This window comes from Neurospora crassa, linkage group II (genome assembly GCF_000182925.2).
Source record: "Neurospora crassa OR74A linkage group II, whole genome shotgun sequence".
NCBI classification, from domain to species: Eukaryota; Fungi; Ascomycota; class Sordariomycetes; order Sordariales; family Sordariaceae; genus Neurospora; species Neurospora crassa.
In genome coordinates this window covers 3509971-3531973 of record NC_026502.1, presented here as the reverse complement: position 1 = coordinate 3531973, position 22003 = coordinate 3509971, and the positions used below count along the sequence as shown (strand labels likewise).

General features: G+C 51.8%; 5 protein-coding genes across 5 annotated transcripts; 2 read left to right on the top strand and 3 right to left on the bottom strand.

Moving 5' to 3' along the window:
• The first annotated feature begins 3083 nt into the window (after positions 1–3083).
• On the top strand, positions 3084–5201 carry NCU08475 (hypothetical protein). The gene is made up of 3 exons (XM_958051.3): positions 3084–3861; positions 3967–4035; positions 4155–5201. Exons 1-3 carry the CDS (start codon positions 3604–3606, stop codon positions 4812–4814), a joined length of 987 nt encoding a protein of 328 aa, XP_963144.2. The 5' UTR covers positions 3084–3603; the 3' UTR covers positions 4815–5201.
• Positions 5095–7046, bottom strand: NCU08476 (hypothetical protein). The gene is made up of 2 exons (XM_958052.3): positions 6186–7046; positions 5095–6104 (listed from the first exon to the last, which is right to left on the bottom strand). Exons 1-2 carry the CDS (start codon positions 6577–6579, stop codon positions 5383–5385), a joined length of 1116 nt encoding a protein of 371 aa, XP_963145.3. The 5' UTR covers positions 6580–7046; the 3' UTR covers positions 5095–5382.
• Positions 7047–7834: 788 nt separating this feature from the next.
• ypt-1 (ypt-like-1) lies at positions 7835–10055 on the top strand. The gene is made up of 5 exons (XM_958053.3): positions 7835–8118; positions 8378–8501; positions 8572–8619; positions 8688–8915; positions 8974–10055. Exons 1-5 carry the CDS (start codon positions 8108–8110, stop codon positions 9172–9174), a joined length of 612 nt encoding a protein of 203 aa, XP_963146.2. The 5' UTR covers positions 7835–8107; the 3' UTR covers positions 9175–10055.
• Positions 10056–12080: 2025 nt separating this feature from the next.
• Positions 12081–13595, bottom strand: NCU08478 (hypothetical protein). The gene has a single exon (XM_958054.2). It carries the CDS (start codon positions 13346–13348, stop codon positions 12182–12184), a length of 1167 nt encoding a protein of 388 aa, XP_963147.1. The 5' UTR covers positions 13349–13595; the 3' UTR covers positions 12081–12181.
• Positions 13596–14180: 585 nt separating this feature from the next.
• On the bottom strand, positions 14181–17788 carry hsf-2 (heat-shock transcription factor-2). The gene is made up of 5 exons (XM_958056.3): positions 17299–17788; positions 16480–17002; positions 16355–16422; positions 15871–16299; positions 14181–15815 (listed from the first exon to the last, which is right to left on the bottom strand). The coding sequence occupies exons 2-5, from the start codon at positions 16995–16997 to the stop codon at positions 14989–14991; spliced, it is 1842 nt and encodes a 613-aa protein (XP_963149.3). The 5' UTR covers positions 16998–17002; positions 17299–17788; the 3' UTR covers positions 14181–14988.
• Between the last annotated feature and the right edge of the window lie 4215 nt (positions 17789–22003).

Sequence of the window (22003 nt, the reverse complement as noted above, 5' to 3'; positions counted from 1 at the left end):
TGAGCGAGACTTATCGATGGATACTTACCTAGAGATGCCCGTGATCTGATCTCTGCCTGGCCGATGAGTGATGGATTCCTTTGTTGGGTTCCAAAAGGATGAAATCAAAAGGTCGATAATGGAATGCGGCCTCTATGTGGTCTCCTCGTGTCGAAGATGACAAGAGATAAGTCACTACTAGGTATATGCAGTTGTTCTGTGTTAATCTCCTCCTCCTCCTCCCACTACCTCTACTTTTTGCACTGCCCACATCATCTCCATAGCAGGTAGGCAGTACCAATCGGTGTCTGGTCACTGTGAGGGGGACGCGCGCCGAAACAGGATCTGATCTCTTCTTGCAGTTGTCCATCCATCCACAGGTAAACCAAGCGTACCTAGAGGTAGTCTCGCTCCATTCGTCTCGTGGTGGTGGTACCAGTGTTCAGTTCGGTATTAATATGGGCTGGGCGCCTGTTATCGACTTGTTGATATCTTGAGTAAGACTCTTTGTTGAATAGATTCATTTCAGATTGGGCGTCATTATCAGCAGCAGCCACAGTCGTGCATAGGGCATATTGTTGGATCTCAGCCGCAAGCTGAAGCTGGGCGGCTTTGTCATGCGTGCAGGATAGTTTTGTGGTCGTTGCCCTATACATAGGTAGTTAAGAGTTACATCTCTATATACCTACACGAGCATGGCTTCTCAAAAGTCCGGCTAAGGAGTTAGTGCCTTTCGCGGGCGGATCCACGTAAAACCACGTTCGCGCTACCAGTCTGCTAACGCACGGACTGAAACCAGGGTTTTCGTCCGCAAAGGAATTGTTAGCACTATCTGAATTTCGCGCTTTTCCTGTTAGTGCATTCCCGTACAGTCGTTTTTCGCGCTTTCGTGTACTTTTCGTGTAAAGATTTCTAAGGGGGGGTCCCGGGGGGCGCAGCCCCCTGGCATCAAAGTAAATAAAAGAAAGAAACGGCCAGCCCAATATTTAGCTCTGTACGTTACAACTTAGAATCCAGCCTTGCACGTAACAACCCAGAATCCAGCCTTGCACCCATACGGAAGGGCGCGGCGTGCCGCCCCGAACACTAGTACTGGATATTCCCAAGACGGTGCTTCCGTAATGTCAACAACTACTCAAGTACTCGTATCGAACGGTTGAAGCCGTTTTGTTTTGGCTCCTATACAGAGAATAAGTGTCCTTTGTGGTTTGGTCCGCCGAACAAGTACATAGCCAGCGCCGCGGCAGGTCAAGGGCAATGATGACCGGCTTCTCGCGCGCCCACCAAAGAGGCTGCGTGGACTGTGGATGCTGACGTTGCCGAAAATTCAAGTCCTCTGCCGGATCCAGACTCTGAACAGGCAGTCGAAAAAACATAAGACTCGGCTGCCGCGTACAAAGGCAGTCGCTGGTACGTTCGACGTCAAGGTGCGACGGGGAGAGACAAACAACTAGACCTCACCGCTTTTGCTTCACGCGCTCTTTATATATCGTGTCGTTATTGCCAGCGCATCTAGACACCTCGATCGCAAGTCCATCAACCAGCCTCTTCGAAATCATGGTGGTCGTATACAGTCCAGAAATTCTAGGCAAGGTTAAAGTGGCTTGACAGAAGGGACAACTGACTGCAGAGCGGTCTATGTGCGACTATGCTTTTCGAGCTTTTTGGGCTCATCCGAAGCCCGGCCTCGATAACATACATACTGAATGACGCCCCTTCAGGGTCCATATGGAAAGGAGTACATACCTCCTCCTCCAGAAGATCTTTTCCGTGGGTCAAACAAAGCCTGTAAGCTTTCAATTCAAGGGTACCTAAGGAGGCGCGCATCGGTTCGAAGTCGATGGATGGCTGCGCAGTATGTAGTCGTAGTCGCAGAGCTCGCCCGCCGTCCGGAAACATTATCGGATCTTCGACGCCGTAGCAGGGGAGTATGTTACAATTCTGGGGCTTTCGCTTGTTAGCCCGGCTTTTCTTTTTTGGCGGTGTATGTACGCAGCAGCATCGTTTGTGGCGATGTCCATCTCGGATGATACTGAACAGACCCGTCTCCAGATCGATTTCCATAAAAAACGACCGGGAACAGAACATCATGCCATGATGCCGTTTGTGCCGTCAATGATGTCCTACCACAAGTGGAAGTCAAACATGAGGTGAACCCAGAAGTTGAGACTTCCCTTTTTCCATGCCGTCCAATCCGGTTCGATGGAATCTGTGCCGCGCAACACCGGCGTTGTGGTGTATTCTAGTGTATGTACACTACGAACCCAGACTGCCGGATGTTGCTTTTCTTTTCATCCTCGGTTGTTTGGGAAATGGATCCGTTCCTTGCAGCCCTGGAAGCATTTGGAACGCCACTGTACGAAGGAGGGAGGAAGGTCTTCGGGCAATTACGTGCATCCTTTCGAAAAGAGTTCCCACTTTAGGTCGTCACAACCGTGGCTGTGATTGGTTGTTGGCGGGCCCATGGACCTCCTTCCCCTTTTGCCGGTCACCGAACTGCCCCCCCCAGAACGGTCCCCCAAATAGCGCCAGGATACCGGAGCATGGCATGGGTGAAAGGGAGAGATGCCCCATAAAAAACCACCCACCCCCGCTATACTGGATCTGATGCTAAAACACGCAACCCCGCCATTTATATCTCGATCTTCAATTCCTTCCCATGGAAGCACATGCTATTCTTCCTGCTGCCATTGACTTGTATCCATGTTGTCAGGATCAAGTGCCGGATCGCCGACCACCACTGAGGGATATTTGGACTGCCTAAATACATACATCGATGTGTTCTGGTAAAGGGTCAGACACAGACACACCAACCCGCCTCCAGCGCGCCGTCTGTCTGTCTGTCTGACCATCTTCGGTGGAGTCTCGGCCGAATCAATTCATCAGTACAAACAGCACTGGTTAGGTTAGGAGAGAACAAGACAAGGAACATGAGACTAGAACAAAGAAACGGCATGTTGTCTACAGTATCGAGATGTCCAACACATGCTAGATGCTGAGTACGTACCAGGTAGGTAGCCAAGTGGGATATTGCCCGAGGGCCACACGGAAAGACTCCATCCAACCTACCTACCATACTCCATCAGATTCCCCATCAGTTTCCCCGTTCTTATTCTTCACAAGGAAGGCCAAACAAGTCCCCGGACCCGGCATGTATGTATGGATTAGATGGACCCTCCCATCATCATATGCTCCATCCGGGTCTTGATGATGATGTAGAGAGGTATCCATCCCCCGCCCGAGTTGGCAGCCCTTGTTGCTTGTGGACACTCAAACCACCCAGAGCCAAGAGAGGCTGTGGGAAAGCTTTTGAGATGTTGGACGATACTCGAGTCGCGTGCATGCATGGGTTAAGTTTGTCGGGTTTGGAGAATCAAGAAATCCCTATAAGACAGGCCGTTTTCCCGGTCACCCGCTATTCTTGTTGTTGTTTCTTTTCCTTCTCTTTTCCTCCTTTTTTTCCTTACCTACCATCCGTCCATCTTCGACATCTTTGACATCAACACCACCAACAACAACAACGACAACCACATCTGTCCAAAGCGGAGGGGCATATTAACAACACCGTCCAATCATTATTATACTACCTACCTACCTACACAATCCTAAATAAATACAAACACAATGGCTCCCATCAAGCCCCATTGGGTCCAGCCCTCCCACCCGGACCGTCTTCACCTCATCGTCAACGAGGCCGAGTTCACGTCCAAGAGCATCTCCAAGATTGCTCTGCCGCCCTTTGCGTTGTTCGCCAAGCTCGAGTTTCCCCCCTGCACGCCGGCCGAGAAGCCGACGTATGCTACCGTCCAGTGTGGCCGTGACAAGCACCTGGATCTTAACAGCGACTTGCTGTACATCAACCACTCTTGCGAGCCGTCTCTTGTATGTAATATTACTGTCCCTCTGTCCCCCTCTCTATAAAACTTTTTCCTGCTATAAGAGGTCGTTAACCCAGGGTATATGCTAACGAAACGTGAAAAATAATAGATCTTTGACACGGGTAACATGAACGTCATCGCCGGCCCGAAAGGGATTCAAATCGGCGAGGAATTGACTGTATTTCCCCCCCCCCCCCCCCCCCCCCCCCCCCTCTCCCTTTTCCCTTCCTTCCTTCCTTTCTTTGTTTTCCCCCGGCAAACAGGCAGACTAACACCCATCCCTACCCCCCAACAAAGTTCTTCTACCCCTCAACCGAATGGACCATGGCCCAGCCCTTCGACTGTCTCTGCGCCAAACCCACCTGCCGCGGCCGCATCTCCGGCGCCCGCGACATGACCGACGCCCAACTTGCGGGTGCCTGGCTAAACGGCCACATCCGTGACCTTCTCGAAGAACAGCGCGGTTGTCCCACTAGTACTTCCTCTTCTATCCCTTCCGCCACTACTGCCAATGCTTCCACCACCACCACCACCACCACCACAGCTTCTTCTTCTTCTTCTTCTTCTTCTTCATCCCTCAACGGCAGCAACAGCAACAGCAACAGCAACGGCAACAGCAGCAGCAACTTCCCGTCCGCCACTTACACCATCCCCGAAAAGAAGTCCTCCTCCGAGAAAACCAACGGCTATAACAAAGTCGGAGAGTTGGACCAAATTGCGCAGAGCCTTCGAGATGCCTTGACGCATGCCGAAAAGGTGGTGGAAGCCGCGAGGAACGCGCTGATGAGCTATGTCGGGGCTGTCAATGATGCTGCTACTGCTGCTGCGAATAATGGGGCGGCGAAGAAAAAGGAGGAGGAAGAGGAAGAAAGTCCCGAGGGGGCGCGGAGACGGGGGCCGACGAGTAGGGAGCTTAGTGGAGAGATGGGGGGTGATACGATGGAGGTTTTGGCTTAGGGGAGAGGGGGAGGGGGAGAGGGGGGAGGCATGTTGCTGGAAATACAACCCTAAAGGGGAAGAAGGGGATATGATATGAAGCACATGCCTACCTACCTACCTGTGTTGGTGGAGGAGGGCTGCTACGGTCTCTTTTTCTTCTTTTTTTCCCTTTTTTTTTTTTGAATATGGGGAAAAACAAAGGAAAAAAGAGATGAGTGGCCTGAGGAATCTGCCGTCCTGTCGTTACTGGTTGTTTTGAATTTATATGAAACCTTGGAAACAGAAAAAAGGCAGTGTTGGATATGATAGCCAAATACGCATTGTACATGGCGAAAGAGTGAAAAAGGGGTGATGAAGAAAAGGGGTGAGTAGATATCATGGATATAGAAATACATATTGTTGTACAGTAAAACAATGCTTGCCCTTTTGTCTTTGGCAGCGTGGGACCACACTTCTCGCTCTGAGAAGGTCGTTCATTATCGTTCCTCATCCTCATCATGCATCCCAAAACACACCAACCCCAGTTTTCCCATTCCCAATGCCATCAAATGTCCCTCATAAACCCAGTTGCCAGCATCACCTCACCTCACCTCACCTCACCACCTGCTTCATCAGCCTGCCTTGCCGTAAAAGCCGGACATGTTCCTCCTTCCCCTTCCCTCGCCCCCTTCATCCCACCCAACAACCAATCCGTCAACCCAACCACCGTCGCACCCACCCCCTTCTCAACCTCCCCATCCTGCTGCGCATGCTCAATCGTATGACTCAAGATCCTCCCCTCCCCATCAAACTCAAAGATAAACAGCCCCGTAAACTCTGACTTCTTGCTGTTATCCCTCCCCGCCGACGGTTCCGCATCACCCACCGGCGCTTTGTACTCCGTCGTCGTCGTCGTTCCCTTCTTGTCCGCGGTTTCCCTGACCCCCTTCGTGGCACTTCCTGCCTCGCTGCCACTGCCATTGATAAAACTCAAGCCCCAATTCTTGGCGTTGCCGATGGTCCGCCAGCGCACAATCAGTTCCTCGGGATAGGCGCCGATGCGCCGGTTTTGCGACGGGGGCTTGTAGAGCGGGCGGTCGACCATGCGTTCAGACAGGATCTCGAGGCGGACGTTGCCGATTATGGGGAGCCGGTTCCAGGCCAAGGGGGCGGTCCATAGGGCGGCAATGTAGGCGACGCGGCCCCTGACGGTCGGGAGGTGCGGGTGGGTGGAGGGGAAGAGGTGGAGGGAGATTTGGGGGGAGAGGATGGAGGTGGGCAGGGGGGATTGGAGGATGGTTGGGAGGTGGGCTTGGAGGATTCGGAGGGCTGTTTGACGACGGAGAGAATGGTGTTAGTTGGTTCGTTGTTGTTGAAGATAATAGAGGGATGAAGGAAGGGGGTTCGCACTTTTGCCTAGCTTGACTTTGCGCTCGTCTGGAGGCTTGTTCAGCCCGCCGGGGCCATCTGGAGGTCGGATCTCATCGCTGCTGGATTGTGATTTTGCGGGGGTTTGAATGTTGTTGTTGGGGTTGAACCAGGTTTCGGGGAGGTTGCGCGGTTTTGTCTCTGGGAGGGTGGATGTTGAGCGCTTGTTGATGGTGGTGTTTGCGACGGATGCGGGTGACGATGATGCGCCACTAACTTTTGTTGTTGATGATTTGGTTGGCGGCGGCGGCTGTGATGAGGTCGGTTGCGAATGTGTTGGAGGCTGGTTTGAGAGAAAGTAGGATCGGCATTGGGATGGCTGTTGCTTGCCCACCACACCACCAGCAGCTATTCGTATCCTCGTGGGCGCCGACATGGTGCAGTGGGTGTTTTTAAACACTTTGGTGGTCGGGTACCTGGGCCGACACGAGTGGACTCGCAACGTGGGCTGTCGGAACACGCCGCGCTGAGATGGACAGTGTAAGTATGTATACTATGGGGTGTGTATAGGGCTGGGATCGATGCAAGATAAGGCCGGGTTGAATGCAATTTGCAAGAGTGTGAAAACGCCAAGTGGTTGACTTGTCTCTCTGACGAAGAGTGCCGCACAGCGGGTGGAATGATGTCAGTGACGGATTGGCTCGGATGGTTGACCACAGAGCTGATAAGAGGGTCGGTAATCGGGTGGATCGGCTTCCACTTGCTCACCGGATCTCCCCACGGACAGGGATTCCAATAGTGATGTTTTGTGGGGTTGGATCTTGATCATCAACACTCTATCCATGGACATTGTGTAGGTCAGGAGGCTTTGAGAGCAACCTAGTTGCATACAATGAAACGACATATGCTTCATCGTAATTTTGGTTGTGGTCAAATATCCAGAACCTTGAGGTCTCATTTCGTTCGTACACTTGTTTCACATGAGCCTTATCTTATCGGCATACATATGTAAATGTGCTGGATGATGGAACCTAACTGAAGCTAGAAGCTTCCTAAGATCAGGAGTCCGTTGGACCCGTGAATCAATGTTGCTCCCAAATCCAAAAAAAAGGGAATCATTCATTCATTCATTGATCCATTCATTCATTCATTCATTGATACATTCATTCATTCAATGGAAGCCCATGTGGACACCGCTCAGGTGGCCCAGCCTCCAAGTCCACGATAATAAAGGTAGCCATGGGAACAACGGCCAAAGCACTTTCGAGGTATACCAAAACAAAAAAGTTCCGTAGCCGTACTTTGTTGTCGTCTCTTGGACAGAGAATAACCTGGAATCTCAACCACATTTCATCATCATTGTTTTTTTTTGTCTTTTTTTCTTTTGGGACTTGTTTAGCTGTGAAATGCACATCATCGGGACGACTCCAAGATTGTTAGTGCAATACCGTACATACCGCAACTGAAGTGGGAAAGGGTCAGGAGGCGGCTGCTGCGTCACGTGCATCGTCACCGCTTGAGTCCCCTGTTTTGGATGGATCAGTGTCCCGCCTCTTGGCCGGCGGTCGCCAATCACCCCCCCGCCCGGAGAGTGTGCGGGTGGTGTGGGTGGGCTGCCACTGCCACTCGCTGCCAGCAGTCAGCCAGGACAGCCGAGGGCGCTCTCCCATTCCATCAACTGCCCGTGTTAAGTTGCTCTGCGTGTTGCCCGTTCCAGGTTCTATGCTGCGTGCTGTTGCTGCCTTTCCATCCGCCCACCTACACTAGACTTCTACAATCCTCCACATCATCAATCAACCAACAGACCGACCTCCCACCCCCAACGACCTACACCTAATCTCATTCAGCGAAACCATCCATCTTTCGCTCCACCACCGTCCACCTTACGATACCCGCCTTATTTCTTCGCTGTCCAACTCAACCCAACACCACCACATCGCATAGCGCGTCCCTCGTTGCCCATCATGAACCCTGAGTAGTAGGTTTAATCACGTCTCCTGTTGCCCTTCTCCTGCTCTTCCCAAATCACCGTAAGCCGCCGCCACGCTGCCGCCACCTACAATCATCGCCGCCGCCCGTATCCCATGTTGTTTCCATGACGGATTGCTAACATGTTTAACCTTCAGGGTGCCCACCGCTTCCCCTCTTCACCCGACGTCGTCCCCTTCCCTTTCGCGACTCGACCGATCACCGCCGCCACCACCCCCAAAGAACCCTGCTGACGATGCAACCAGATACGACTACCTCTTCAAGCTCCTCCTCATCGGTGACTCCGGTGTCGGAAAGTCTTGCTTGCTCCTTCGTTTTGCCGACGATACCTACACCGAGTCCTATATCTCCACCATCGGTGTCGACTTTGTACGTCCTGCTATCCTGCCTGCGCAACACATGCGTTCGACCCCCATCAACATGCTGACCGTTTGGCTAGAAAATTCGCACTATCGAGCTTGATGGCAAGACCGTGAAGCTCCAGATCGTAAGCAACCCCCCGGCACTCCTGGACACTTTGGAAATCCAAATTCGCTGACCCAGTCGCTTATTCAGTGGGATACCGCTGGCCAAGAACGTTTCCGTACCATCACCTCTTCCTACTACCGTGGCGCCCACGGCATCTGCGTTGTCTACGATGTCACGGATATGGACTCTTTCAACAACGTGAAGCAATGGCTTCAGGAGATTGACCGTTACGCCACCGAGGGCGTCAACAAGCTCCTCGTCGGCAACAAGAGCGATATGACCGACAAGAAGGTTGTTGAGTACACAGTCGCCAAGGTACACAGCCACCCCTAACCCTCGTGTCTAAGCCACATACTTACACATCAACCAACAGGAGTTCGCCGACAGCCTGGGCATTCCCTTCCTCGAGACCTCCGCCAAGAACGCTAGCAACGTCGAGCAGGCTTTCCTTACCATGGCCCGCCAGATCAAGGAGCGCATGGGCAGCTCCATCGCCACCAACAACACGAAAGCCAGCGTCAACGTCTCCCCCGGCCACGGCGTCTCCAACAACTCTTCCGGCGGCTGCTGCTAAAGCGTCTGTGCCTTGCGGCATTGGTTGCGCTCTTGGCGTTACGGTTTCGCATCGGACGGTGTTTGACGACATGATGATGCGATTGAATGTTACGGCGTGGGCACTGGGTTGAGCTGTGATGCAAATGCTGCTCTAATGGGATCTCAGTTGGGAATGTTTCGGCTCTGCTTCTGTGGTTTTGCGAGGAACATGGGAGGAGACTTGGGGCGGCTTTACATGCTACCTTGGGAATTCATCACACGGTTCCGCGGGCTCTTCTTCGCTTGCCGGGACAGGTTAGGGTGGGGCCTAAGAGGATGGTGATCGAACGCACCGGAAAAGGGAGCTTAATAGTTGGCTCATCACCAGTGTCCGTCACGATTCCTGGCAAAGGGCAAGGGGGGAAAGAGTGGCTGGCTGAGACATGGGATGGGCGGCGGGCTTCTTAGAGAGCTTCCACGACCCTTGATGATGTTGGGGGTGTGTGTGTTGCGTGTGTGTATTTTCGGTCTTGGGCATAACTGAGGACGCGGCACGGTTTTTTTTTTTTTTTTAAACACATTTGTTACTTTTGGTTTTTTTTTTAAGGAGCTAGACTACAGTTTTTGCTATTTTTGTGTTTTGAGGCAAACCCACTGATCTTTCCATGCTACAGCTCTCTCACACATAGAGGAAACCTTTCGCTTCAGAGAGATGACCGGCACATTTACACCAAGAAGAACCACACGTACAGGCACACCCATGCATAAAAAACAAATGCTCACCAGACTTCAAGCCCTTAGCCAGCTCTAGACGTCCTCGATAGTTACTCGCGCTTGATGAAGTCTCTCAAAGTGACGGACTTGGTTATGCTAGTAGAGTTTGATAGTCTAACTGGATCTGTAAACATTGAGATTTTGGACATCCTGCCGGCTGATCCAAAGGCCACGATCAGACTGCTGTGGATAACCCACTCTCCAGGGTCTTGACAGCAGTATATTTATGAGAAGTCCAATCGACGGTCGGTAAATGCCCCTTGTCCCATATCACGGATAGTATAGCCAGCCATATCAGAGTTGAGGATTTGTTGTGTTGAAGCACCCCAATTCAATCAGTAATCGCAGGTATCAACCGCTTCAAGGATTGAAGAGACACTCGGTTTTAAAAGCTTGCTTTACAACTATACCCGTAGCCAGGATCCGACTTTCCATCTCTTGTCAGGCCCTCTTCTTCCCATCCATGGTGACTTTGCCTGCACGCTATACGTATCTCTACCTACGTTTTCCCATATCCACTGACCCCGGGACTCTTCGCCCTGCGTTGATGATAGACTAACAGCAGCATAATAGTGAGTGAGTAAGTGAGTAAGTGAGTAAATGAGTACCCAAGTGAGTCAAATGAACTTGTTGCGTTTCAACACTTCTCTTCTCTTTGCTTTCCATTCTTTGCAGTGATTTACCCCAACTTTTTTTTTTTCTTCTTCTTCTTCTTTCCTTCCCGGTAATCCTCCCAAGCTTACCCCCGTACTTCATTACAACAAGCATGTACCTGTACCTGTACTTGTAACCGTTTGTTGAACATCAGAGGTAGAGGTTTCTCCCGAAAGAGTGAAGAGAAGAAGAAGAAGAAGAAGAAGACAGACGAAACATGGGAGGTAATGATGTGGGCGCCGAAGGGACTAGATAGATGACCTTTGTTTCAAAACACAAGTCAATAGATACCTACCTAATTTCCCTCTGACCATTTCGTCGAAACTATTCTGTCGAGACAAAAGTATCTCTAAGTAGCCAGCTGTGGCTCTTTAAGGGGTCCCTGATTGATAGAGGTAGAATTGGGTCGTCCATCTCATGACGGACACTAGAGCTAGATTGATAGATAGATACCTCATGCTTCTTGTTTTTTTTTACCATCAGTTAACAACTCACGTTTTACATGTTTAGAACGTTTAGGCTTCAATCGGTGGGTAGATACCTCGTTAGATCATGTAACTTACCTTTTGATTGATTGATTGACTTGTAAGACGGTCGCTGTTACACTTATGATGAAGGTTTGAAAGTTAGTACATATATAGTCATTGACGGTCCGGAACAATTAACTCGCTAAATCAGTTCAAGGTATCAATACAATACAAGACTGCTTAGGTAGACGTGACTACCATCAATGATGACCGGGAGGGGTCCATCCGAAATACCCTCCATATTCCTAGGTCATTGCAATGGCACGTCAACGCATCATCACAATCGTTAAATTCGGTGATTTTTTGAAACCCATCCAGACCCCAAAAAAGAAATAACACCGATTCATTACCGCCCCTCCCCCCAGTTTCTCATATGCGCTGTGGCAACTGCAAGCATCGATGGGTAGGTACGTGAAAGTACTTGATGCACTTCGTCCTCGTCGTGCACATACATACCTACTCACACCCACCCGTCCTCGACGTACAGGCCCCCCATTCGAGCCACCACACCTGGCTGCTTTTGGAGATCGTTTCACATCGCTCACCGGCACCGATTGGATGCGGAGTTTTACCTTGAGCGGGCCGGCCCTTGAGCACCTTGCCGTGGAGCGGGCTCCCGGATGATCCGCAGAACCGCTTCATCTGCTCCATGGCAAAAGAAGGAGGCTGACTGGATGATGAGAATAGCAGACGGCTGATCTGGTGGAAAGAAGAGAAAGATATGCACCAAGGCGAAATGGGACAAACCTGACCTTAAATACCTCTAACCATTACCCCCAAGAGAACAGGTTCCAGACGAGATACATCTTCCTCATGTACGAAGAAGCAAGGAAAGACAGCACGTAGAAGGTCCGGATGGAGAAGACCGGCTTTCTGACCACGAATTCAGATGGAAGGTGCCAAACAGGACGACACACAGCACTAGAAGTATCGGCAAGCTGTTCTCGCTGGAACTCCATGGCACCGTCCCGCATACATAAGTACCGTATGCCCGTGGCCTTCCTAACCAGGAATATGCGGACAACGTACCGGCAAAGACAGCACAACCTGTTCAGTTCAATTGAGTTCTTGTCATGAGCTGAATCCGTCTGCCTATTCTGACTCTTCCCCATCATCACGACCGCCATCTTCTTCTGTCTGTTTCCCATTAACTGGCGCTCCCTCTCCCCCCTCGGCCTGCGCAGCCTTTCTCCTCTTCTTCTTGTTCTTCTTCTTTTTCCTGTTTTCGTTTTCCTTCTTTTTCTTGGCCTGTTGAGATTGTCCAGAAGTTGTGCCAGGTTCGCTTTCTGCTGGCTTGGGCGTATCTGTTGGCGGAGTCGTGGTGGTGGCTGTCGTCGGACTTGGTTGCTGCTCTGCGCTTGCGTCTGGTTTACGCAGGCCATCTGTGACTTCGTTCGTGGGAGCAGCAGCAGTAGCAGCAGCAGCAGAAGTAGAATTTTCCTCTGCCTTATCCGGCCGACCCTGTCCTCCATTCACCACCTTGTTATCACCCGCCACTGCCTTGCTCCCCTGTCCAAGCATTGCCCCAGACACAGACAAAGGCACCGCTCCCCTCCCCTTCGCTGAATCACCACCACCAAGCTTGCCACCCCTCCCCGCTGTTCCTCTTCCTCCCTTCGAACCTCCATCCAAATCCGCAGAAACCACACCCCTCCTCTTCCCCCTAACAGCCCCCGCCCTGCCCACTTCCTCCTCACTCTCACTCTCCTCCTCCATCTTTTTTCTCTTCTGTCCCTGCTGCTGCTGTCCGCCGGGCTGCTGCCACTTCAACCCCATCTTCCTCCTCAACTCCCTCTCTTCTTTGCTCCCCTGCATTCCTCCTTGGCTTCCTCCACCGTTGTTATTGTTGTCAGACTTGGACGGCGGCACCCACCCCAATCCAGCATTGGGAGGTTGGTTGAGTATCGACCTGATTTCTTCTTCGTGGTCTGGGATTTTGCGTTCTTCTTCTTCTTCTTCTTCTTGTCCCTCCTGCTCTGCAGCAGGTGTCGTCGTTGATGCTGATTTTTGCTGCTGCAGAAGGGTTGAAAATCCCCCGGACTTGGTGGCGGTCGGCTTGCTTGCTGTTGTTGAACCGCTGGTGGTGGTGGTGGTGGTGGAAGACACGGAAGGGCGATGCTTGGAGAGAGAGGCCAACAAGCCGCGGTGCTTGGACATGGAGAGGGAGATGGAGTTGAGGACTTGGTTGAGGTCCGGGGCGACGGGGGGTTTGCCTCCGTTGCCATTGGGGCCAGCCCCGTGGGTTGAGGGTTTGGACATTTTGGTGTGTGTTTGGTGAATGAGGCGCAATTTCTCTGCTAGGGGTTGGCTGAGTGGTGATTGCGGTTGAGATTCGCAATTGCAGCGCCTTCAGTTGGATGAGAATAAACGAAACTGAAATCCGCTTCACGAACTTGAGTGAGTAAAAGCGTGATTCCCGCCTGCGCTACGTACGACTTGATCCCGGATAGCGTGAGATTCCAGAGTGGAAAGTGCAGGCTCGATTGATACTACCCCTTGAACGTATCGTCGCAGCTAAAAAAGTTCAAAAACTCGAAAGAACGTCGTCGAACCACTCGATTCCAAAAAGAACGTCGAAGTTGGAAAGGTCCTTATCGGAAATTTCGCTGCCTTATCGGAAGGCGTTATTTCATTGGTGTTACTTGTCAGGTTAGAGATCCACTTATCGCCGCCCGCTTAGCGGGGCCCGGGCCCCGGGCCCGGCAGCTGTTACGAGCCGCACGGGCGGCCAAACGGAGGGATTTCCCCTCGGAGGCCGGTGCCTGAGTGTTGCTGTCCATGTCTTTTCTTCGTTACGTCATCGCCCTTCGTATAGTGCCGATATCGGTGTCATGTTCACCGGAATGCACACAAAAGCCGCTGTCCGCGGTGCTCTGAGGTGGAGTGTCGGTTCTGTCTCAAGGTAACCTGGCCAGTCCCGGATTAAGTTGATCGATGGATGTCAAGGACAGAGTATGTAGGCACACGACTGATGGTTGTGGTCGTGGAAACTGCAGTGGCAGTGTTACGTTTGAGAGCGACACACAGCCCAGATATGCCTGGGAAGTACTGGCAGCTCACATCCTTGAATAGCCATTTGCGTCGTCATTCTGTAACAGCCGCCCTAGTTAGGTACTTTATTCTTGATTCGATTATTTGTAGCACTATACTACTGGTAAATTACTACACCCGCTCGTTTGGAGAGCCTCGCTGTCAAGGTCGGTGGGGTGAACAACAGGTAGCTTCTACCAATCTCACTCCCACTGACTGCTCCAGTTTTTTTCGGGAAATACCATATCTCGCCAAATTCCCGACCCGCCGTCAGCCGTACTGCCTCCGTCCATTTTACCATGCTTCCCCATCCCTCCCCATGAGTAATGCAAAGCGAACAACAAGAAAAGATAGAATATAGATGAAAAGGGAAAAAAAAAGAGTTTGGAGGAGACAGCCATGAATTTCAGAGTTGCCACGCAAGTATTAGGTCGGTTTAGTAGTGTAGGTATCCAATAACTATCCAACGGCATCTCCTGGATCCACCGCAAGTAAAAGGAACAGATGATCTAGCAAAGGAAACAAGAAAAAAGAAAAATGATGGCGGTACGATCAGTCCGAATGTGTTTTGGTATAGTGGAAAATACTTTGATTAATGACAAGGAGGAGGAGGAGGAGGGTAACGGTGGTTGGTTGTGGTGGTTTATTAGACGCTGTGTTCGACGTCTCTGATGCTTTTTACTTCCTTGAAAAATTTCCAATTTCAAGATGCTGACAAAAACTTATACCCTGAAATCTCGCGGTTGAATCCTCTGCATTTGGTTCGGATGGTGTTGCACATGCAGTCGATGTTTGAGAAGGTCGTTTCAACATGATGATAAAAAGGATAATATGCACAACATAACGTCTCAAGATGCGTTTTGGCAACCTCAAATAAGACGTTTTCGTTTGCGGTCTTCATCGCCTCGGGGATCCTCGTCCTCGTCGTCTCTTTCCGCAGTATCGGTTGGGTTCAGGATATGGGCCATGCTTCCTCTCCTCGTGGGCGGTGCCGAGTGATCCCTCACCGAAAGATTCTTGTTATCACGGCCAGCCGAGTTCCAAGACCAATTCCCAAAAGTGTCCCCTCCACCGTTAGTAGAGAAGGTCGGAGGGGGCGGCGGCGACGCTGGCCTGGAACGAGGATGCGAAGCAGACTGTAGAGAGTATTGTGAAAACGAATCGCGAATACGTTGGTCTTCGGACAACCCAGGACGATTTGGCGACGAAGGCCATTGCGAGGATGGTGGGCCAGAGAAGGTTGGAGGAGGGTTAGGAGGAGGAGGATTGCCTTGCCAGCCGGCAGCACGGATGTCAGCAGAGGTATGTCTCCTAGGCAAGCCCGGGTGCAGGTCAACGCTCGACAGCGGATGCGAAGGTGGAGGCGGCGGGTGCGGGCGGAGGGAAGATGGCGATGTCCCTGTCGAGTTGCCGCTAGTAGAGCCAAACGGCCTACGACCCGGAGTACTTATTGACAGATTAGAAGGGACGGCAGGACGATAATTGTTGTAGGTTGGAAGCCGAGGTGGTTGACCGGGAACCGTCAAAGTAGAGCCAGATCTTCGCGGGTCGTCTTGGGGCATCTGCCGCGGTGATACGGGGGCATTCTCCACATTGGAAAAGTAAGGACGGGTACTAGCGAAGACCGACCCGTGAGGTTCATCTAGCGAGCGGAACTCCTCCATCTGGCGCTGAACCTGCCCTTGCAAAGACGATACTGGAAAGCAAATTAGAATTCCGGTCACCCGCCTTCTTCCAAGTAAAGGACTTACCGTCGTGGTGTATCGGGTTGTCAGGAGAAGGGGCAAGAGCAAGAACGGCCCGGGAAAGGTCATGGTTGAACTGAAGCAAACGCGATACCGTGTCCAGAATGGCCTGATGCTTGATATGCATGAACTGGGCGTTCTCTTCATGCCGCTGAAGTCGAGTGCTGAGATCATATAGAGTATGCTCGATATTGTTCAGCCGAGGATCTCCTCCTTGAACTTCCTGCATGGGAGGCATAGGCTCGGCCGGGGTACCTGGTTGTGATGGCGGAGCCTTCTGGTTGTTGCTGTACTCTCTATGTACCAGAGAATGCCGAGAAGCTCGACGCTTAATCTCCCGCAAGCTAACCAGGTCTCCGCGTTTAAAGTTGCCGTTGCCATGCTTGAACTCCCAAATGGTAGCGTCTGGAGCTCCATGGTGGAAGACATCGCTCACTTTTTGACCATGTTAGTGACTGTTGGTAACCAGCTACATCGGGAGACTCCTTACCTTTGTGAAATCCGTACATGTTGAGCTGGCGAACGAAAGAGGAAATGTTGGTATGTTTAAAGTATTGACTGCTGGCTGTTAGCGATCTGGTTCAGTCCAGAGCTGGTCGTGATTTTCCAACTTACGCCAAGACCTTGGAGAACTCTTGCGACGGCTGCATGACGAAGCTCTCAGAGGTGGGTGACCACGATATCAGATGCTGTATCGACTTATCCTCCAACATGTTATATAGCTTATGGATGAAGGCCGTCTGAACAATCTTGGGCTGGTGAACCGCGGGGGCAGCGGCAGCCGGTGCTGGCATGATGATGTTATCGGGAGACAATTGATCGTTTGCGGATGACAGTTGCGGTCGGCCATTGGGGGCTGCCTGGGCGTTTAATGTATCCTCGACCGGGCTCTTGGGCGGCGGTAGGGAATCCGAATTACTTGGAGCTGCCATGGTAGCGTTGTTGTTGTTGATGCTACTGCTGTTACTGTTGCTGCTGCTGTTGCTATTGCTGGAGGTGATATCCATTGGGTCGCCCGGGGGAGCCGACATTTGGATGGTTGGTGTGATGATCGATAGGTTTCTTCCACCCATTGAGTTCTCTGGCTTGTCGGCCAGGTGGTTTCTCGGTGCGCTTTCAGTTGCGGTAGCCATCTGCACTGTACGTGGGCGACAGCCGTGTCAGCAAAGCGCAACGAAGTAACATGAGAAGAGTTTGAGATGGAAAAGATATGTTCCATCCAGTCCAGCACTCCGGACCGGACCTCGGATGACACATGCGGGGTGTGCTCCGTGTAGTGAAAGGGAAGCCGGCGATAGACCGGATGATAGGCCGGCCGATAGACGGCAGACCCCGGGCCACTTCGCCCATGTAGAGTCCATTCTACCTCGCTTGCACATTGTTTGCGCAGCGAGCATCCCAGAAGACATGGAGAGGAGGGGGATATTAGCATACCTCATCGCGTGGCGCAAAAGAAGCTGATGGTTCGTTGCGCGTCAATTCAGTCAAGAAAGTCCCCCACCGTGTCGAGGCTAACTTTTTTGTCTATGCCTGTGTTCGCGACGGCGACTCGTCAAGAGGTTTGAGGCTTGTGTCTGTCTCCTGTTCTTTTCCCGTAGCGTGTGGCCAGGACCCGCTTAAAGTGCTATTTCAAGACGGCAGTTGTTGGATCCTGTGCGAGTGACCAAGACAATGGGCGTGGTAACAGGTAGCCGGTAGCCTTGATGCAAGTCGTGGACCCAAGCTGTCCCAGACAATGGGGTTCTCGTTCTGCAGCCGGGGGCGGTGGGCGGTGGGCGGCCGGGAAGTCGATCGAGAAGCGTCGGTGGCAGACAACCAGAATGTCCGTCTGTCTTGCTTGTGGTGGGAATGAGCAAGCAGCAGGGAGGGAGGGAGAAGGACGAGTTGGGCGAACGGAGATGGCGTGGGGAGGAGGAGGGAGGAGGGGGGGGGGGGGGGGGGGGGGGGTAAACGGGAGATGGTCGGCTCGGATTAGAAACCTGGTGGAAGAAAGTGGACTTCTAGTCCTTGCTGGTTTGATGGGTCGGCAGCGGGCACGGTCGGGGGCTAGTGAGTTGTCGGAGAGTGGAGCGAAAAGACATTTGTTTTTTTTTTCTCTTCCTCGAGCGCTCGCTCCTCTGCTGCCGGTCGGTGGCGCGACAAGGACGGAGAACGGAGTCGACTCGGGGGCTAAAAGGAACCGGTGGTCGACCTCGAAACGGGGGCGGGAACAATTGTGTCGAATCTACGAATCGATGTCCAGGAAGTGGGCAAGCTGGTGGAGGACCATAGAGAACCGTGGGAGGGCCAAAGCAGCCGGTTGATTGGCTCAACGGCGGGAGCTTGGTCGGTGGTCAATCTGGGGGAACGACTTCCTGGGCCAAGCACCACAAGGGAGACCCGGGGGCCTGACCACGACGGCTCCTTGTCGTCGACGGGACTCCTCTGGGCTAACTCGGCCAAGTCATCAAACCCCCTTGTGGATAGGTACATGTATGTACCTAGCTAGGCTGGGTAGGTATGGAGAGGCTACCAGGCTATCTCGCGCAAGAGACCACAAAGTCGTAGGAACGTGTACAAGCAGATGTACCCACGAAGGATTGTTGACTTGGTCGACCAACCTAAAAGAGTCTTGGACAACGATGACGTTGACAAGGCCAATGGACACGAAGGTTATATGGAATTCAGGGGCCGCTGTTCCTCCGGGATTCGATGGATGCTGAACGGAGGCAATAGACTCCAAATGGAAGCACTGGCCGCTGTTGCATGGAAAATCAAACAAGCATCCACCAAGCCTATCTGCGCCCTTACAGGCACGTTTGCATAAGTAGGTAAGTACTTTGCGGCTGCGTTCAACGTGTGCATAAGAATGTGCAGCAGAAGAACCCAAGACGCCTTCTTCTTCAAGTGGAATCGGGCGTCTTTGTGCAGCGCCCTTGCCTGTGCAGCTCGAGTCCTGTAGCCCGGAACAGCTGTCGAATGGCGGAAAGAATGAATGGCCGTGACTTGAGGGGAATAGCTTCAAAGTGCTTCACTAATAATTGAGACATACTTCAGTGTGTCATGCAGTTAGTACAGTACCTCGCTTGTACTTTCCACAAGCACAGCACAGCACAGATCAATGCCGCCGCCCAACGCTCAGGCACTTCAGTTTACTGCCGTCTCCCCCCTGCAGTGTGTCTCTGAACCTCCGCAGACGATGTTGACTCTGAAGTCTGAACAGGTACCCGACCAGCCGGCTCAGGAAGTCTTCGTTTTACAACAACAATTTCCAGACATGGTCACGCCGCCGGCAAGTATGCAGCTATTAAGCAGCTAACCTACCCGCAGTCCTATAAGTCCAATTCCCTCCATACACTCGGTATCAGGAACATGCAAATTGGCAATAGAACCCCCCTCTGAGCCCCCCCCTCTGAAGCCCTGATTCCGAGGTGAAGACGGGAGGGAAAAGGCAGGAGGCAAGGTCAATCAGTCAGGAACTCGGAGCACGGCTCGCATGATGCATAGAGAAATGGAAATGGAAGAGGCGTTGAAACACGGCCAATCGCAGCCTAAACCCATAAACGAGAGAGAGACAAGACCACACGGCCGAGGGAGGGGGGGATTCCAGATCAAACGGCCCTGATGAACATGTTGATCGGCACTCGATGGAATCGTGGGCCAGATTCGAGGTACATTGTGTACATAAATGGCACAAACAAAACCCATCCTTCTAGAGATAAGCCATCCCTTCCACGCACGCAAAAAGGATCGAAAAAAAGAAGCTCAAAAACATCTGGAACCTCTCTTCAATCACGTTCCAGCAACATTTGTTTTGGTTCAGGTTGGAAAAGGAATGAATGTCCCCGGGGAGGAAGAATGGAACCACGACCGAAAAGAATGCTGAATGATGCCGGCGCGCAGGACACTGCATTGAGTATCACCATAGCTTCCATAACCAGTTCACTTGCAGCACTTCCTGTTCCAGAGTTCTTGTTCCTGTCGTATGTAACCGCGATTCTCACAAACCTATCGGCGCGATGAAGGAGGGAACCCAAACGGCCCTGCGTGCCCTCCCACGCTCCCTCTTCATAAGTTCATGCACCTCATTTGCGTAGGGCAGCGGATCGGATAGGGACACGCGCTTGGCCAGTCTTGGCTCGTAGCAGCCATTTCCGATGGATGATTATCATGACCACCGTGAATGAATGACCCTGACCTCCATTTGGAAACATCCCGACACCCACTTGGCTGCCATCATCCGGACAGAGTTGCTGTTCTCTGTTTTTTTTTTTTTTTTTTTTTTTCCCTTTTTTTTTCCCCCTCATCGGGGAAACCCCGTCCGCGCAAGATTCGAGACTTGACAAAGTTACACCAAAATGGTCTTGAGGGCATCTCCTGACAGTTCAGTTCAGCGCCCTGTGGAGTATGGAGAGAGAGATGTGGTGAATGACCACCGTACCGCGAGGCATTGAATAGTAGGTGTGCTCGGAAATTTTTCTGAACATTTCATGAGAGGGGGGCAGATGGAGATAGGAAAACGGCAGGTTGAACCGGTTTCCGCGGCGGCTGCATGGAGTCGGAATCATGCTAATGATCCCAAACAGCATTATGGGGTCCATCCATAGGCAAGCAAACTTCCGCTTACTAAGTTTCAGGTGGCATATACTATTATATGCGATCTCCATAGGGGAGTTCGTGGGGGCCATCATGCTTTTTGGGCTTTTTTTTTATTCACTGAGAAAGGCAGAGAGAAAATGATGATGATGATGATGATGATGAAATGGACAAGGCTTTAGTTCAGCTTCGGTGGTTGGACAAGTCGAACATAGTACCAGAAATGGAAGAGGCCGATATTGGATTCCGATCCTCTTATGTCGCCGATGCCGATCCACCCCTCGTTTTGGTCACTTGTTCCTCTTCCCGTCGCCCGCAAGAGGAAGGCACGCATTGCACTAACAATTAAACACCACACACTACTGTAAGCGACCTGAAACTGCTGACTTTCAGTTTCCCAACCCGTCCATCTCCAGATTCGATCTTCTCATCTTCCTGTCTTCATTCTTCACTTCAGCTTGCACCGACCCCTCCCACACCCTGAACCACCGTACGTACTCCGTCATCGCCAAGCGGATAGAAATTGGCTCCCGTTTCGGACGACAGGATGCCCGCTGGGAGTACCCCAGAACTAGTAGTGTACTTACCCCCCTCCTTGACAGCACTAATCAGCCCTGCCAATCTCTGAAACCCCAGTCCAAACCCGGATTTGAATTAATGGCAGGGGCCGCTATAAGTCGATCAATCAGGGTCATTTACAAACCTACCTCCACGTACCTACATAGAGGTACGCCGGCTCGAGCTACGGTCACTTGGGGCCAAATAGTCGCTCTCTCGCGCCATTACCTATGCGCGGTTTATACCTACCCGGGCGAAAGTCCTAACGATCATTCTTGGAGAAACCTCACCAAATCTCCGGGAATTCATCCACGGAGTAACTCGCTGGGAGACTCTACCCATCAGTTCCTGTTCATTCGAGTCATTCGAGGTTGTGTGTGTGTGTGTGTGTGTGTGTGTGTGGGTGTTGTTCGATCTTGTTTATTTCCATATGTCATGTCTGTAGCTTCTTGGCCTCCCCGTACGTGACAGATGCATATCTGCATCCACCGCATCTCTCTTTCAGGTCCTGGGGTCCCGTCGCTTTACGAGAAAGCTCATGTGAGAACCAACAGCACCTCTACCACAATTCAATGTCAGCACCTCCTTGAGCTTGTTCTCAGCCTGTTTCAAGCAAGACACACCATGGCCTGAAGAGATGATGGAGATGCTACAAAGATACGACCTACTAGCACTCCAAGACACCCGAACCGCATAATCACCTGCCCATCTCACATCACAAACCAGACAGGCGTTGATGGTTACGTACGATACGCATGATTAATGTCTGGTGATATATATCTATCTCTCCGGGACATTCGGACCCCAGACCTCAGCTGTGTTCCTTGATCCCTACCACCTAGGTGATCCCATGCCCACCACCTACCTAGTCTACTATGGTACAAGCCCAAGTACACTTGTATCGATACACTACAACCTACAGCCTACCCCTGAATAGTCAATGCATATCCCGTCGTTCTGTCGTCGATCAATCACTGCCCTAAATAACTATACTTCCCTATGTACG